Below are 16,325 nucleotides of genomic sequence, written 5' to 3'. Positions count from 1 at the left end.
CATAATCCTTGGGGTGCACGGAAGCCTCTTTCTACTGTGACTCTCCTTTCAGGCTATGACCCCCTGTCTTCAAAGATTTCTTTTGAGAGCATGAATACATTTCCCCATGGGCTACATAGGCAGAGAACTCCTCATTATACAACAATTTCTCCTAAGAGTGAATGCAAAAACAAACAAACAAACAAAAAACCAGTACACCTGCAACTGACTCTCTCAGTAAAGTTTCTCTGGATCTTTGTCAAGCAGCACCCTCCACCTTAGGACTCAAACTGTCCCTTGTGTCATGGCCAGCACCACAGTTCTAATATCTCACAAATATCTGAATTTGAAAACCCTGAAGATTTGAAGACAGTTTTAGATATTGGAAAGGATACTTGAGTAACTAATAATGTACCCATGTAGGGTAAACATTGAATAAGGAGGCAACTAACTAGGTAAAAACTAATTCGTGGGGTTCAAAGTATGAATATGAGCAAATGAACAAAAAAAAAGACAAAAGCCAACTATTGTGAACATAAACTACTATTTTAATTTTGAACACTTATCATTTGATTATTTTTCAGAGGACAAATTTTCAAACGGAGTCTGTGGAGATGGGAAGGTCAGATAGAATAGTGATGAGGTTGCTCAGATGAAGATGTTAAGAGCCTTGTTTTAAACAAGAGCTGTGTGTGACTACAGATGAGAGATTGTGGACAAATAACTGACCTAGAAAGAGGTAAGTGAAAAGACAAACAAGAATTAGGTATAAAACATCTATGCATTATAAAATAATAGGTGTGGCATAATGCTTCAGGTCTCAATAACACATTAGTTTAGCCTACTGCAAAATGTGATGTGTGTAGAGAGTTTGAAAATAAGCAAAGAACTAGTCTGAAAGGAAGCAATTTTAAAGGATAATCTAAACTTCAACCCTAGGATTAAAAATATAGAGGAGATGGTTAATATCACAGTCAAAGGTAGACAAGACCACAAAATACCAGGGAAAATATTAAAAAATGGGAGAACTGGGAAAGATAATCATTAGAGTTCAGGAGTTAGCAGGGATATGATAGAATACTGTAAAAAAAGAGTTTCAATTCCTATAGTTGCAATTACGAGGAAACTGCAGGACACTTCTTCAGATTAAGTTTCAGCCTGATCATTTTGAATATGATAGAGAACTAAAATTGATTTATATGTCATGAACTATGAGGTATTCACTATTCTTTGCCCTCACCATGGATAAAGTCATATATTGCCTTGCCAAAGCTGCCTGAGCCTGTGGTGAGAGTGCAATTATAGCCTCTGTGAATGAAGGAGAATCTCATCAACTTCAAGTTGAGATTACAGAATCCAGACGTGATAATTCTTTCTTACAATAATCTAGTCAAGAAACTTAAAAACTATCAGCGTTGTGTGTCATAGTGTCTGTGTGTGTGTGTGTTGTTGTTGTGTTGTGTGGTGTGGTGTGGTGTGTGTGTGTGTGTGTGTGTGTGTGTGTGCATATGCATTGCATGCGTATGAGGGTGATGAGGGTGATGGTACAATTCAGTGAACATGCACTCAGAAGCCAACCAGGATATCAGGTGTCTTTGTCTATCACTCCCCTCCTATTACCTTGAGGTAAAGTCTCTCATGGAACCACAAGATCACCTTTTTTTTTTTCTAGCTTAGCTAGGCAAAACCTCCTTGGATATTATTGCTTCTGCTTCCCAGTTCTGGAGTTACAGGCATGCACCACTATACCTAGTTTTTTGTTTTGTTTTTACATAGAGTCTGTGATTTGAATTCACTGAGGGATTTACTTAGCCTTGCATCATTTTAAAGAGCCAGAATAGGCTTCTACATTTAAAAGTTCATTAAAGCTGTTTCTAGTTGCTGCTTTATATTCAGACAAATGAACACATGGTAAATATGCTTTTTTTTTCTGTTTCTGTTTTTCTAATAATCTTAAAAATGTTTTATGATAGAAATGACACATACACAGCATATAAATATATATGAATGCTCACACACACATAGAATATATATACACACATACACTTATGACATATACATATATTCATATCCTTCATATAATTTGCAAATTCTGCATAATAGCTAAGCTAAAGGAAATTTGAGAAATATATATATATATTATATATATATGTATAAATAATTTTTAAAATTAAAAACTCATCCAGGTTATATGGTACAGATATCATTAGTAACTCAAAATCTGTTGAGAATCTTTCATATAAGTGTTTCTAAAGTCAGTATTTTAAATTTTGTATCTACAATTAAAATATTCCAGAGGAAGCGATGAACATTTCTAAAAAGTATTCAGATGATTACACTATATTCAAATAATACACTAATATATGTAATACACTATATTCAAATAACTGTAAATTTTCTCTTACTACGAAATTTATGTATAGATAGCATATTTATACAAAAGTATAAAAGACCATTTTTTCTACTTAAAAAAAAAATTCCTAATAGATTCACACTTGGATTTCTAAACTGGAAAAACGATTTTCAGTAAATGCTTACTCAATGTAAAGATATTTCTCAGAATGTGTTCAACATAAGATCATTGAATCAGAATTAACTATTGGCTTCTACATGATTATAGTCAAAGGAAGACAGTCTGGAAGGTGTGCTGTGAGGGCTCTTTACCACGGACATTTGTACAGTCTATGGCTGGAGACAACAGTTCAGCAGTGTCTGAGTTCATCCTCTTGGGCCTGACAGATGACCCAGAGCTTCAGGTCATCCTCTTTGCTGTGTTTCTAGTCATCTACTTAACTACTGTCATCGGAAATCTAGGACTGATTGTGTTAATCCAAATCAGTCCTCAGCTTCACACCCCCATGTACTTTTTTCTCAGCCACTTGGCTTTTGTTGATTTCTGTTATACATCCTCAGTGACCCCAAACACAGTTATAAATTTTCTTCGAGAAGTCGCAAGTATAACCTTCTATGCGTGTGCAACTCAGGTGTGCTGTTTCATCACATTTGTAGTCTGTGAAATGTACTTGCTGTCAATCATGGCCTACGATCGCTACGTGGCCATCTGGAACCCTCTCCTCTATGCAGTCCTCATGCCCAGGAAGCTCTGTCTTCAGATGATCGCCAGCACATACGTTTATGGATTCACTGTGGGCCTTGCACAGGCAGTGGCAACCTTCTGCTTGTCTTTCTGTGGCTCCAATGTGGTCAACCACTTCTACTGTGATGACGTTCCCTTAGTGGCTCTGGCCTGTTCTGACACGCATGTCAAGGAGCTGATGTTGCTAATCATTGCTGGCTTCAATACCCTTTGCTCTCTGGTGATTGTGGTCATTTCTTACATCTTCATAGTCTTTGCCATCCTGAGGATTCACTCTGCTGATGGAAGAAGGAAAGCCTTTTCTACCTGTGCATCCCACCTGACCTCCATCACCATATTTTATGGGACAATCATTTTTATGTACCTGCAGCCCAAGTCAAGCCATTCTCTGAACACAGATAAATTTGCTTCTGTGTTTTATGTGGTAGTGATTCCCATGTTAAATCCACTGATCTACAGCTTGAGAAATAAGGAGGTAAAAAGTGCCCTGAAGAGAATTACTGATAAATTGTCTTTGCCCACTCATTAATCCAAGAAACATTGGGAAGTAGTCAGAAGACATTTAATTTTGTCTTACTTGAAATGACAATGCTAGGTGACAGAGCTCCACTATTCATGCTGAGCTCTATGACTCATTGGAATGGCACAGATACATGTGTATGTATGCATGTGTGTATGTGTGCTATATGTGCATGTGTGTGTATGCATGTGTATGTTTGTATGTGTGTATGCACATGTGCATGTGTGTATATATGTGTATGTTTGTGTGTGTGCTTGGGAGTTTTATAAGTTTATGTATGTGTATGTTTGTATCTGCATATACATGTGTGCATGTATGTCTATATGTGTGTGTATAGCCTATGGTGAAACTCAGAGCCTTGCATAAGATGTAGTAGAGATTTATTAGTGATGTACACATATCTCTGTCAAAATTTATGTTAATCTCAATTAACCATATCATCATTAATTGTAAGTATATATTATACATACACATGTAAACATATATGCATATATTTTCCATCCATGAATATAGTATATGGAAATAGAGCCTCTTTTGATGAATGTACCATGTTAAACATCTCGGCTTGCATTGTAACAGGTCAATATCTTTCATCTTCTATTTCAAATCAATATGTAGACAATCTGGAAGTAGTAAAAGTTTTCAAAATATTTCTGGACCTTTTGTTTGATTACCATGTAACCATATCAAGGACTTATTTTTCCTAGCTTCAGGTAGTTGTGTAATAACTAGTTGAGAAGTAGATGGAAACACTATTCTTCACTTTAAAGTAAATAAAATGAACACATTGAAATGTAGGCTAGGTTTTAAATGATAAGGGAATGGAGAGACAGATACATATCAGAGATGCACTTGCTGCCCAAGAGTAAGGACCTTAGTTCAAATCCTCAGCATTCACATTAAAAAACAAAATCAGTATGCCATTGCGCCCCTTTAACTCCAGCACCTAGAAAGCAGAGACAGGAGGAAACCTGTCCAGCCTGATCAGTCTGTTAGTGCACTCTGGGTTCAGTGAGAGAAACAATTTCAATATATGACATGAAGAGAGATAGAAAATAATACCCATTGTTTACCTCTACTTCCACAAATGCACATACATTCACATACATTGCATCCAACCATGTATACTACACACACACACACACACACACACACACACATGCGTGCGCACACACAACACACACACACCTGCACACAGAGTTTTTAGATGAAATCAAATAAAGATTGTAGAGTTATTTCACTGTAGTACTTTTAAATAGTTAGTGAATTTGAAATTTCTTTGCATGAACATATTTTCAAATAGTGTTTTAAGTTCTCTTAAATAGACCACATAAAATATTTATCACCAAGAACAAAAAGAAGGCAATGTTGTTATGTTTAGCAAGGATTACATTAATAAAAATTGGTATTTTTTTAGTTTCCAGCTTTTCATTGTAAAATACCTTACCACATTTACTAAATTATTTTCCTGTATCACCCTGCATGAATCATTTTAAAAGAAGTGCTACATTTAATTTTTTTCAAATGCCAATTGAGGCAGTATTTAAAGTGTATATACATGCGAGGTAGTTTGTATGATTCACTAACACATATATCTAGCAACTGGTAGAACCTAGGATTGGATCTAATTTCCAAAAATTGTAAAGATTAATTTTATTGGCTATAATGTATTTCCTACTAGTTCTATATTGATGTTTCCAGAGTTCTAACTGGAAGGCCAGAATCAGGGGGTTGGAGGGGTTTTCAACAGACAGGGACTAACCAGAGACAAGTGTTAGGAAGCGAAATAAAATTTATATTCAGTGTAACCTCCAAGAGAAGAGAGTTCTGTCTAGAGACCTCCTGGGTAAACACTCTAGGAGATATTGACAATAGCACAAGTAGTAGGGGCAGGAGAGGAGCATATTTGATCAATTTGGTCAAAGTGAGAATGTTGGATCATTACCTCATGTCCAGATGCCCAAGGAAGATGGTTGCATGCAAGGCAGCTGTTTTCTAGAACTAAAGAAGCTGGAAAGCATAAAATGACAAATAAAGAACAAAATGGGCTATAGTTGGTACACTTGGCTGGGTGTTGACACTCTTCCAGTGGTCTGGAGCAGGACATTGACAGCAGTAGTGGTTGATAAGTTAGCGATTATGATGTTCCTCCACATTTCGAAAATGTCTTAGTTACCCTTGTTTTGGTGGTAGGAGAAAGACAAGGGTAAATTTAGTTTAAATTAGCATTTTTCTTCCTGTTTTAAACAGTCATTCAATGATTAAAGTTTGTGAAGACTTGAGCAGAAATCCAATTAAAAGCTTAGGGGAAAAGGACACAGATGCAATATGAAGGAGTGATGCCTAGCTTTGATCCTATTTTTGTTCCTTCATCAGACCTGAATGCACAACTGATGATGAAGAGCAGGCTAACTTCTGTCATCTAAGAAGTTTCCATCGGTGTATGTTGCTCTATGACCCCATCTACAAGCTAGACTTAAATTAAATTTCTTCAGAAGTAAATGTGAAAGCCTGATTCTGGAGGAGCAATCTTGAATCATTCAATACTGATCCTTTCCTATTGGAAAAAAATAAATAAAGGGAAAGTCACCACACAGAAGGCAGACCATTGTCTGCCTTTAGCTGTCATTTGCTATCAGTGTGACAGATACAAAAAGACCAAGAAAACCAAAGTCCTTCAATTAGTAAAAAATATTGGGAAGGCTTGTTTCTCATAGAAACAGTTTTGTTTACATTTGTGGCAGATGAGTATATTGTGTTCATCCATATGTACAAATATGTACAATATAAAACAAAGTAATAAAGGCAACCTGCTCCTCTGTTTTGATCTCCTCAAAATAAAAAAGTCAGCTATGGTGGCTAGGCCTGAATCCAAGTGCTCAGGAGTTTGAGGCAAGAAGATCACAAGTTTAAAGCCAGCCTGGACCACACAGCTCATTTGAAACAACTCTAGGATATATGGATATATATACCACAAATCAGTAAATCATACAAACAGCAACAAAAGCATGCAAGAGAATTTGTTGAACTAACAATGATGACAGTGCTTTGGAGAAGCCTATCTGACTCACCTACAAAGTACAGAGGAGGAAATTACCACTGAAGGTTGATAACCTTATGGGATGGCTGTCAGTACCATAATCTTATAAAATGGAAAAATAATAGGACAATAGAAACTGACTATTTTGATTACTCTTCTGAAATATCCAAACAGTATGTGTACATCTATTGAATCACTGGTTTTCATTTCATGTCATGATCTACAAATGTATTTGAAAAAAAAAAATAAGAAAAAATAGACGTCATGAAATCATAAAGTAACTCTAATTAAATAAATATACAAATGAATTTGCAAGTCTATTTTTTTATAAGTCCTGTTCTTTCAATTATTTTTAAAAAAATCTGTGGAAGGTGTATTCTCCTTGGCAGAGTGCTTGTCTGGGATGGATGACATTCTGGGTTCAGTTGCTAGCTTGCCTATAATCACAGCATTTAAGAGGTACTTGGAGGAGGATCAGAAGTTCAGTGTCATCCTCGGTTATGTAATGAGTACATCGTCAGCATGTACTGTCTCAAAAAACCTATCTCAAAAAAGGAAATGCTCTTTGCCTTTCAATACAGCACCAGTCTACTCTAAGTTATCTAATACCTGTCATTTTTCACAATTAGAGTTTCACCAGAAGCATAGCTCATATATACTTGAACTTGTTTGTACGATGTTCACAAGGCTATTTATGTAGTTAGGCAGATTGTAGATAAAAGCCACACACCTCATAGCTTTATTCGATGGTAAAGAGTACCATTATTTGAATGAGCATCAGAAAGGTACCAGAAAACTCAAATGGGTTTTTTTCTTCATAAGGAATGGAAACTCTCCAAATCCCCATGAATTAAATCTTTAGCTTTATGTGACAACATCCACATAACTGACACTTGACAACACATTTGCTCCCACTGGACCTCGTTCTAAACATTTCCTAAAGATTAACCTTGTGTTATTTGGGGAAATCAAAATAAATATTATGTAATACCAGGAATGGGTTCATAGGCTTGTTCAAAATCCTGGCCTTAAACTAGAACACACCTCTCCTTTGCTTGTAACACTTGTGTTCACTGTGTGGTGTGTAATTTGAACATGTGCATGTGACTTGTCTTGTCTGTCCAGACTTTAAGAACTTGAGCAGTGTCATTTTGGGTTGTTACTGGTTCACTGAACTGATTCAGTATTGCACTATGCTGCCCTGGCTGGCTTAAAAATTACAATCTTCTTGCATTTGTCTCCTAACTCTTGGGATTACACTTATGCACCAACCCAACTATGAGGAAAATGAATCTATCATACTGATATCCCATGATCTGCTTGGAACATCACAAAAAATGTCTAAGTCTGTTCAAGTAAGAAAGGCATTTTAAACTGCTTGGAAAAGAAATACAATTGAAAGTTTGATTTATTTTCCTACACATACATAATAAAATATGCTGTCCTTATTTTCTTAACTTTAATATTTTTAAGGTTTCATACCCTTTATCTAAAGCTTTCTTAGAGGCTTCTTTTACCTCTTTGTTTCTTAGACTGTAGATAAGGGGATTCAACATGGGGATCACCACTGTGTAAAACACTGAAGCCATTTTGTCTGTGTCCAGGGAGTGGTTTGATTTGGGCTGTAGATACATGAAGATGAGCGTGCCATAAAAAATAGTAACAGCCACCATGTGGGAGCCACAGGTGGAGATGGCCTTGCGTCGCCCCTGGGTAGAGCGGATTCTCAGGATGGCAGCAATGATAAAGAGATAGGAGGTAAGGACTATGGAAGAGGAGCAGATCATATCAAAGCCAGCGAAAGCAAAGATGAGAATTTCCTTCATGTGTGTGTCTGAGCAGGACAGAGCTAAGAGGGGAAGATCGTCACAGTAGAAGTGATTGATTACGTTAGGCCCACAGTATGTCAAGCGAAAGGTGATGATTGTATGGAAAAGGGCAACTAGAAAGCTGTACACATAAGGAACTGCCACTAACTGAATGCACACTCTCTTCGACATCACTGTTGAATAATGCAGAGGGATGCAGATGGCCACGTAGCGATCATAAGCCATAGAGGCCAGAAGGAAACACTCTGTGATCATGAAGGTAAGAAAGCAGCCCAGCTGTGTAGCACAAGCATGGAAAGGGATGGTGTTGTGCTCCACCACAAAGTTCACCATCATCTTTGGTGTGATGGCCGACGAGTAACAGAGGTCAACAAAGGCCAGGTGACTGAGGAAGAAGTACATAGGTGTGTGGAGTCGAGAATCAACCCTGATAATAATAATCAATCCAACGTTGCCTAGGACTGTGACCAGATAGATTGTCAGAAACATCACAAAACATGGGGCCTGGAGTTCTGGCCGGTCTGTGATCCCCTTGAGGATGAACTCAGTGACATAGGAGATGTTCACTTCAGCCATCAATTCTGGAAGATGATGTGGATTTTACTGCATGTGAAGAATAAAAATGACATTTCTCAGTGTCCCAGTCAGTCCTGAGGGAAAAAGGTGTGTTCCTGCCTTAGAAAACGTCACCCTGCTGGCAATCACATACTTTAATGGCAGTTCTTCATTCTTGTTTCAGGGACAGGAGTTATTTCACACAGAACAACCTTCTAAAGACATATTTTGCTTTTTAACTTTAAAAAATAATGGAAATGAGCCGGGTGGTGGTGGTCCACACCTTTAATCCCAGCACTCAGAAGGCAGAGGCAGGCAGATCTCTGTGATTTCAAAGCCAGACTCGGCTACAGAATGACATCCAGAACAGACTCCAAAGCAACACACAGAAACCCTGTCTCAAAAATAAATAAATAAATAAATAAATAAATAAATAAAAGATTTGTAAATAAACACAATATGTTATAAAATATGTGGAGAAACTGACCATGAAAGTTCACGATTTTACTGTCAATTTGTTTTTGAAACATGCAAAAGGAAGGCAGCAAAATTACATAATTTACAAGTAGAATTGTGTTTATACTCTCTAGTTTTAATTCTGTACTTTTCTCATAAGACATATAGAAGATATATCAAGATAATTTTGTATATCAATATAATTTGATATCTTGCATTGGTATTCATTGTCATATGCCCTCCTCCATTTAGTGATTAAATAATTTATCCTGTAGAAGCTAAAAGAAATTTCACCAGAAATCTGCAAACGTTGGACATTTTAAGAATGCGTTCTTCAAAAATCTCCTACATATATAGAGTATATGTCAATCACACATCTACCATCTACTCTCTCAAATTTGCCCTCTCCTCCCAACACATCTCTCTCTCAAATTCATATCTTCTGTTTTCATAACTTTTGGATTCAAAATAGTGATGTGCATATGTGCATCACTATGGGGTAAACCTTTGCTGCATGGACAACCTACCAGAAAAGTTTTATTACAGTGACTAGTAGTTGTCAGTGAGTCATAACTGCTCTACATACTGGAAAGAGTTATGATGACATTATTTTTATGTAGAAATGTAAAGCATACAATTTTATTCTAATTTAAAATTCAGCATATTTTCAAGCACATCACCCGGAAAGTAAATATATTTCAGATAGTTCATAAAATAAGCTATTCTAAATTATATATGCATGTATGTGTGTGTCTTTCTCTATAAGTATGTGTCAATGTATTGAAACAGTTAAAAATACCTATAACACCTGACTTGGTTGAACATCTAACATGTTTCAAGTAAATATTCCATTGTACACAGTCCATGACAATATGTAGAGTTTAAGTGAGCATTTATTATGTAACTTGAGAATAATAACAAGAACGAAACCCTGAGAGGTAACTCAAATTTATGTCATCTTAGTTTCTGACCTAGGCTGTATAAAGAACCAGGACCGAGGTAAAGTAAAAGAAAGCATTTTATTTGGGGTTCATAGTTGAAAAGGGTTAGAGTTCATGACCATCACAGCAGGAAGTATGTCAGCAGTCCAGCAGGCACAGAGCTGGAGCAGTGGCTGAGAATTTATATCTTTTCCACAGACATGCGGCAGAGAGAGTTAAGTAGGAATGGCTTGAGTTATTGAAAACTAAAAGCCCACTCCTAGTGACACACCTCCTCCACAAAAGCCACACTTGCTAATCCTTTCCAAACAGTTCCATCAACCGTGGACCAAGCATTCAAATATTTGAGCCAACGAGGGCCATTCTCATTCTAAATACCACAATGTGTCAATTTTAATTGATTAGATCATTATTTTTTTCAGATGTAGTTAAATATTACTTCTACCTTATATTCTACTTTACATGAATTTATTTAAGTAGGAGAATTAATCTGAGTTTCTTGCTTTTTCTGGGCTGAAGGATGTCCATTTACAATTCAAAAGAAAAAGAAAAAGAAAGCAGGTAATATTAGTGGTCACATAGAGGGAACAGTATAGCCCTGGTGTGGCTGGAGTCATTATTTCTGGTCACCACTGTGCTACACAGACTATAGTGGCTTTCTGTTTAAGCTTTGATTTTGAGCAAACAGAATAAAACTAACACATAAACCATGTTTTTTTTTGTGTAGTGTCTAATTTACAGCTCTAGATTATCGAAATCAATTCTTACTTAAAAAATAGTTCTCTTGTGGCTCCCAATTCATTTCTTAGTTTGTTCGGAAGCAAATTACTGCTTTGTTACTGTTTCTGCCAGCATTTTCACATCTCTGTCAGTTGTTAGAGGAAGTCCACATAAGCCATTGACGTATTTTACTACAGATTTTATGCAAAACTGAGTCACATTTCATCCTACACTGCAACTTTCTTACAGCAAGTTTTTCCCACAGGTGTTCCTGCACAGTAGTTACTATTTTCTTTCTAACAGCCCAGTGCAGTCTAACAGTAATTCCTCATCTTGAGGGTAGCATCTACAGATCATCATCTCTAAAATTCCCAGAATGTTTTGCACAGTGACTCATGTTTGTGATCCATAGCTTGTACAGCACTTTCACTAGCTGGATTGGGAAGCAGGTCTAAGCCATATTTTCAGTTACTTTACTTCTATCTTTTTGTTGTTTTCTATGGTATGTTAGAATTATTTCTGTCTCTACCAGGCAAGTGGAGTTCAAGTCAAAGATGTGATAAGTGTTACATATATATGTATACATATATATGTATATATATATGTGTGTGTATGTGTGTATATATAATGTATGTATATATACATATATATGAATAATTTTAAGAAAGCAAATTAATTCTATTTCCTCATTTTTCTTTCTGAAAACGATTCATTTTATGTATGTATGTATGTATGTATGTGTATATATGTATGTATATATACATATATATGAATAATTTTAAGAAAGCAAATTAATTCTATTTCTTCATTTTTCTTTCTGAAAACGATTCACAAAAGAATGTGTCAGTACTGTGGTTCTCATTTGCCGTCTGTTTGCGAAACCTATCTTCCTTTGCTTTCACACACAAAACTCAGATTTGTCATTCACCCTTGATTTATCTACTACCTATTTTTGTTTCTTTTGCCTCACACTTGTTTTTCAGCTCAAGTTGGCAACAAATTCATGAATCACATGCCTCAACCTCCTGTGGGCTGGACATGCATGTGTGTGCCACCATGCTCATCTGCAAACTTACATTTTGCTCCAAAATACATAAACATTTTATACATTATTTATCTATCACCCATGTATCCATTCGTCCATTCATCTATCTATCTATCTATCTATCTATCTATCTATCTATCTATCTATCTATTTCTGTTTGTGCTCATGTGTGTGTGTTCAGGTACATGTCTCATGAAAAACATTATCTCAGAGATAACAGAACAAATGGTAAGAATCTGCTCTCTACTTCTATCTTATGGGTTTCAGGGATTGAACTCAGACCATCAATCTTGGTGACAAACACTTTTGACCAATGAGCCGTCTGCCAGACCCTAAGTTCTATAAACATTTTGGTTTCAAAAAACTAACCATTTGGTTAGTTCTTTTAATCGAGATATCAAAAAATGATTTATATTTCATTAATAAGACAAATTTCAAACACAGGTTAATTTTGGCTTTAATCGATTATTCATAAAATTGAAAAGTCAGATTATTTTAATCATTTTATAGCAAGACAATTTTAACTCTAGGAATTCTCATTCTCGCTGTTTTCCTCTCTCTTATATGTATGTCTCTGTATGTATATACAAATATATATAACACATGAAAATTACATATCTGGCAGACATTATTAACAGAAAATTTAAGTGTTTACTAAACTGTATTAGCTGAGGAAAAAAATTTATAATTAGTTCATGCACAACAAAGTCATAAAAAATATAATTTATTTTCCAATACTGATTAGTTTCCTTTACTTTGTCCTCTTCTGGGCTCTACAGATTCTGTTTGGCTCATTCGTTTTCTGAAATATACTTGTTGGGGAAGTTAAATTTCCCTTTAAACTGATTGCTCAATGACATTGATTCTTTGGAATTTTACGAACTTTAGAATCTGACACAGCAGTAATGTTTTACACAGAAAAGCTACTTACTAATTTAAAAGAAAACAAAGTAACAACTCAGGCAAAACTTCTTGCTCTATTTTCTGCTTAGTATTACAGGTCCTCCTGGAGCTCTGTGAGCATTTTCCAGGGCTCTTCACACTAACATCTTTCAGAGTTCTTTCAACCTCTTTTTCCTCACCAGAGATTAGAAACTGAGCTATAAGTTATATGCACTGTGTAAAAGAGGTGTTCAGCCTTAGTCCCTTCTTCAACTCTAACAAGCTCTACACATAAGTCAAACATTTAGACTGCCATTAAAACATGTTGGAAAGCCCCAAGATGAGACTTGGTTCTCTGTAGCCTTCATTAGAGCCAAAACATTCTGACAGACACCATGGGGGTAAATGATAATTCAATTGGTTATTTCACTTCAGAGTTCAGTACTTATAACTTGAATAATTCTTTGTTTGAGAACTAAAAAAAATCCAGACATAATGGTGTATGTCTCTATTTGTAGCACTCAGAGGTCAAGACAGGTAGATTTTCTTTAAAAATAGAGAAAAACAAAAAGATAAAGTATTTTATATCCCCACTGCTATAGGATAAACGCCAAAGGTTAAAGTGTTTTGTTTGTAAATATCGTTACTAACATTTATATGAAAGTTATGATGTTTATAAAATGATTTCAGACATCCTGCCTAACCACAATCTCTCCTCCATTCGCCACAGAATGCTAATTCTCTTTTGTGAATATTATGGCAAAAGAGAAGATAAATTCTAAGAGATCATCTAGTTAACTTAAGGTCATTCAAGGAGTGGGAAAATAGCACAGAAGGAATAAAGAAGCAGGGAGAGACAGAGAAGGGGGTTAAAAAGTAGTAATTTAGGTAAATTGTGTATTCTTAGGAAAACTGTGAAGACATAAAATGCAGAACACAATTTGACTTCATTTAATACTGCAGCTCACCAAAGAGGAATCTTTCTAATGGGAATCTGGTGTCTATGGCCAGATTGGTTGTTACATTGGTACCCAGACTCCACCTGACTTACCTTCTTAGCAATAAGCTTGCCTTCCAGTGAGCTCATTCTGAAGTTGTCTTGGTGATTTATTATTTCCTAGGTCCCTTTAGATCTCAACCTCTCCTGAGGTATGTGGAAGTTATTAAATTTCCTTCTGTGTTTTCCTTAGTGGAAGACAAGCTGTATAAATTACATTGTGGATTTTTAGGACATCTCTTAACTTGAATCCAGAAGGGGCACTCTTGCAATATACCAATTAAATATTTCCTTTAAAGCAAACATGAGCTCTACTATGAAAGAAAACATAATAAAATGCAATGTGTTGCTCATTGTTATTATGAAATCTGGCCCTGTAAAATGATAATAAATGATTAAATTTTGGACAAAATTCTTATTCCACAATTTTAAAATTAAGTAAAAGTATTACTTTTCTTATGACATTTTTTGAGAAGATTGAATGAGTCAACATATGTAAAGGGTTTAGTGAACTGAAATTAGTGGGATTTGAAAGAGATTCATACAAAACTAAGACAGTTGTAGTGCTATAAATAATAAAAAGTTAAGTCTAGCAATAAATCAAACAGAACAACTTTGAGCATATTCAACCTCTAGCATGGTGAATAGAAAAACTTTATTAAATATTTCTCATCAATATTCTATTATCTTGAATGAAAATTGTTTATGATTGTCTTTGAATGTTCCTCAAAATTAATTTGTATGATTGTCTTCCTTTCTTGAATGTGTGTGTGGGTCTATATCTGTGTCTATGTGCATGTGACTTACCTTTCCATGATGCTTACATTTTGTCAGTGTACATGCTCACTTTTCAATTCATTTTTGAGACTGGACTTATTATCTTTTCTGACTAATTTGTATCTCTATATCTTCTATATGCATATTTATTATAATATGTGCTACCTTCTTTGCATACACTTATTTTGTAGGATATTATGGACTGCTATTTATCCATATAGCGCTTGCTTTTGCAAATCAAAATTTAAAAGTAGAAATTCTGACTCATGTAAACTTCAATTTCAATCTCAAATTAAATATATTGTAAAATATGCACTAAGTGTATATGTATGAGTTTGCAAAACACAACTCAATCTACAAATATATATTGTCTTATTTGCTGCCTTTTCTTTCCCTTTCTCATAATCTCTTGCTCTTTTCAATTCATTTGTCTACCTATAACTGAAACCAACCCAGTCTACGTTGTCACATGTAAAATGTCACACTTTGCATTCTCGGCTACATCTCATCTGAAATATGTTATATACTGTCTCATCCTTTGTCTTTTATGACATTATCACATTCTCTATTTTTCTCCCATCTCACTAATTTCAAACTTGGATTCACCTTCCTCTTTTTAAAAGATTAATATATGTCTGTTAATTAATATATAATATATATTTCTATACACACACACATATATTACATCACATTACTTTAAGATACATGAGACAGAATAGAATGCCAGATGCCCTGGAGCCAGATTTAGAAGAGGTTGGGAATCTTCTGTTCTAGGTGCTGAGAACCAAGTTCAGAAGTTCTGGGAGAGCAAGCAGTAATCACTACCCTCCTCTTCTGAGCTGTCTCTCCATTTCCTCATTGTAGAGTCACTTTTGTTGACAACCACAATTAAAATAGCAATTAGTAATAATTTTATTTTTATTTTGTAATATAGTGTTTTATATAGCCTAGACCAGCACCTAAACTTCTATGTGTTTAAAACCAGCCTTGAACTCTCCTGAACTTTCCACCTCAACCTTATAAGTACTAAGATTACAGGCCTATGCCACCAAATATAACTATAACTAGTGTTTTTTTTTAATACATTTCTTTTTCCCACACATCTTCCTTCAGCATCAGAGCTCTACATCTAAACAGAGTTTGAAGTCTGCCCAAAGATAGATAGAGCATCCAATACTCAAGGCCAAGTTCCCAGTTCCAAGTCTGCTCCTAAGTCCTTTGCCTGGTGAGCAGCAATGTTCCTTAGCCTTATATTCCTGTCAACTGAGTCTTTACCTTTGGCTTTCTGTCTTCCTTACCCCTCAACATTAACATCTACTTTACAATTTAGATGTACACAGTGGCTGGCCTTTCCTTCTGTTTCCACAGTCATGTTCCAGCAGTACTAAGTAGGTAGAGTTTCCTTCCTAAGGTTGTGAAATCTCTAGAACAAAAAGAAAAACACACAAAAGCAGTAGACAGCAAGACATAGTCAAACTCAGGGCTGA

The 16,325-nt window shown here is 35.5% G+C and overlaps 2 protein-coding genes across 2 annotated transcripts; one reads left to right on the top strand and one right to left on the bottom strand.

Annotated features, from left to right (window-relative positions):
* Positions 1–2,602: 2,602 nt before the first annotated feature.
* On the top strand, positions 2,603–3,614 carry LOC114710087 (olfactory receptor 5AL1-like). Its single transcript, XM_028894157.2, has one exon. The coding sequence runs from the start codon at positions 2,664–2,666 to the stop codon at positions 3,603–3,605; it is 942 nt and encodes a 313-aa protein (XP_028749990.1). The 5' UTR covers positions 2,603–2,663; the 3' UTR covers positions 3,606–3,614.
* A 4,319-nt stretch (positions 3,615–7,933) lies between these two features.
* Positions 7,934–9,062, bottom strand: LOC114710086 (olfactory receptor 1038). Its single transcript, XM_028894156.1, has one exon. It carries the CDS (start codon positions 9,039–9,041, stop codon positions 8,082–8,084), a length of 960 nt encoding a protein of 319 aa, XP_028749989.1. The 5' UTR covers positions 9,042–9,062; the 3' UTR covers positions 7,934–8,081.
* Positions 9,063–16,325: the final 7,263 nt, after the last annotated feature.

The sequence above is a fragment of the Peromyscus leucopus genome, chromosome 4, assembly GCF_004664715.2.
Source record: "Peromyscus leucopus breed LL Stock chromosome 4, UCI_PerLeu_2.1, whole genome shotgun sequence".
NCBI lineage: Eukaryota > Metazoa > Chordata > Mammalia > Rodentia > Cricetidae > Peromyscus > Peromyscus leucopus.
Note: the sequence above shows the minus strand (reverse complement) of the source record. Positions and strands in the feature narration are given on the sequence as shown.

Coding starts and splice junctions, on each gene's coding strand:
- LOC114710086 (XM_028894156.1), bottom strand. CDS start 9,041: ATGGCTGAAGTGAACATCTCCTATGTCACTGAGTTCATCCTCAAGGGG.
- LOC114710087 (XM_028894157.2), top strand. CDS start 2,664: ATGGCTGGAGACAACAGTTCAGCAGTGTCTGAGTTCATCCTCTTGGGC.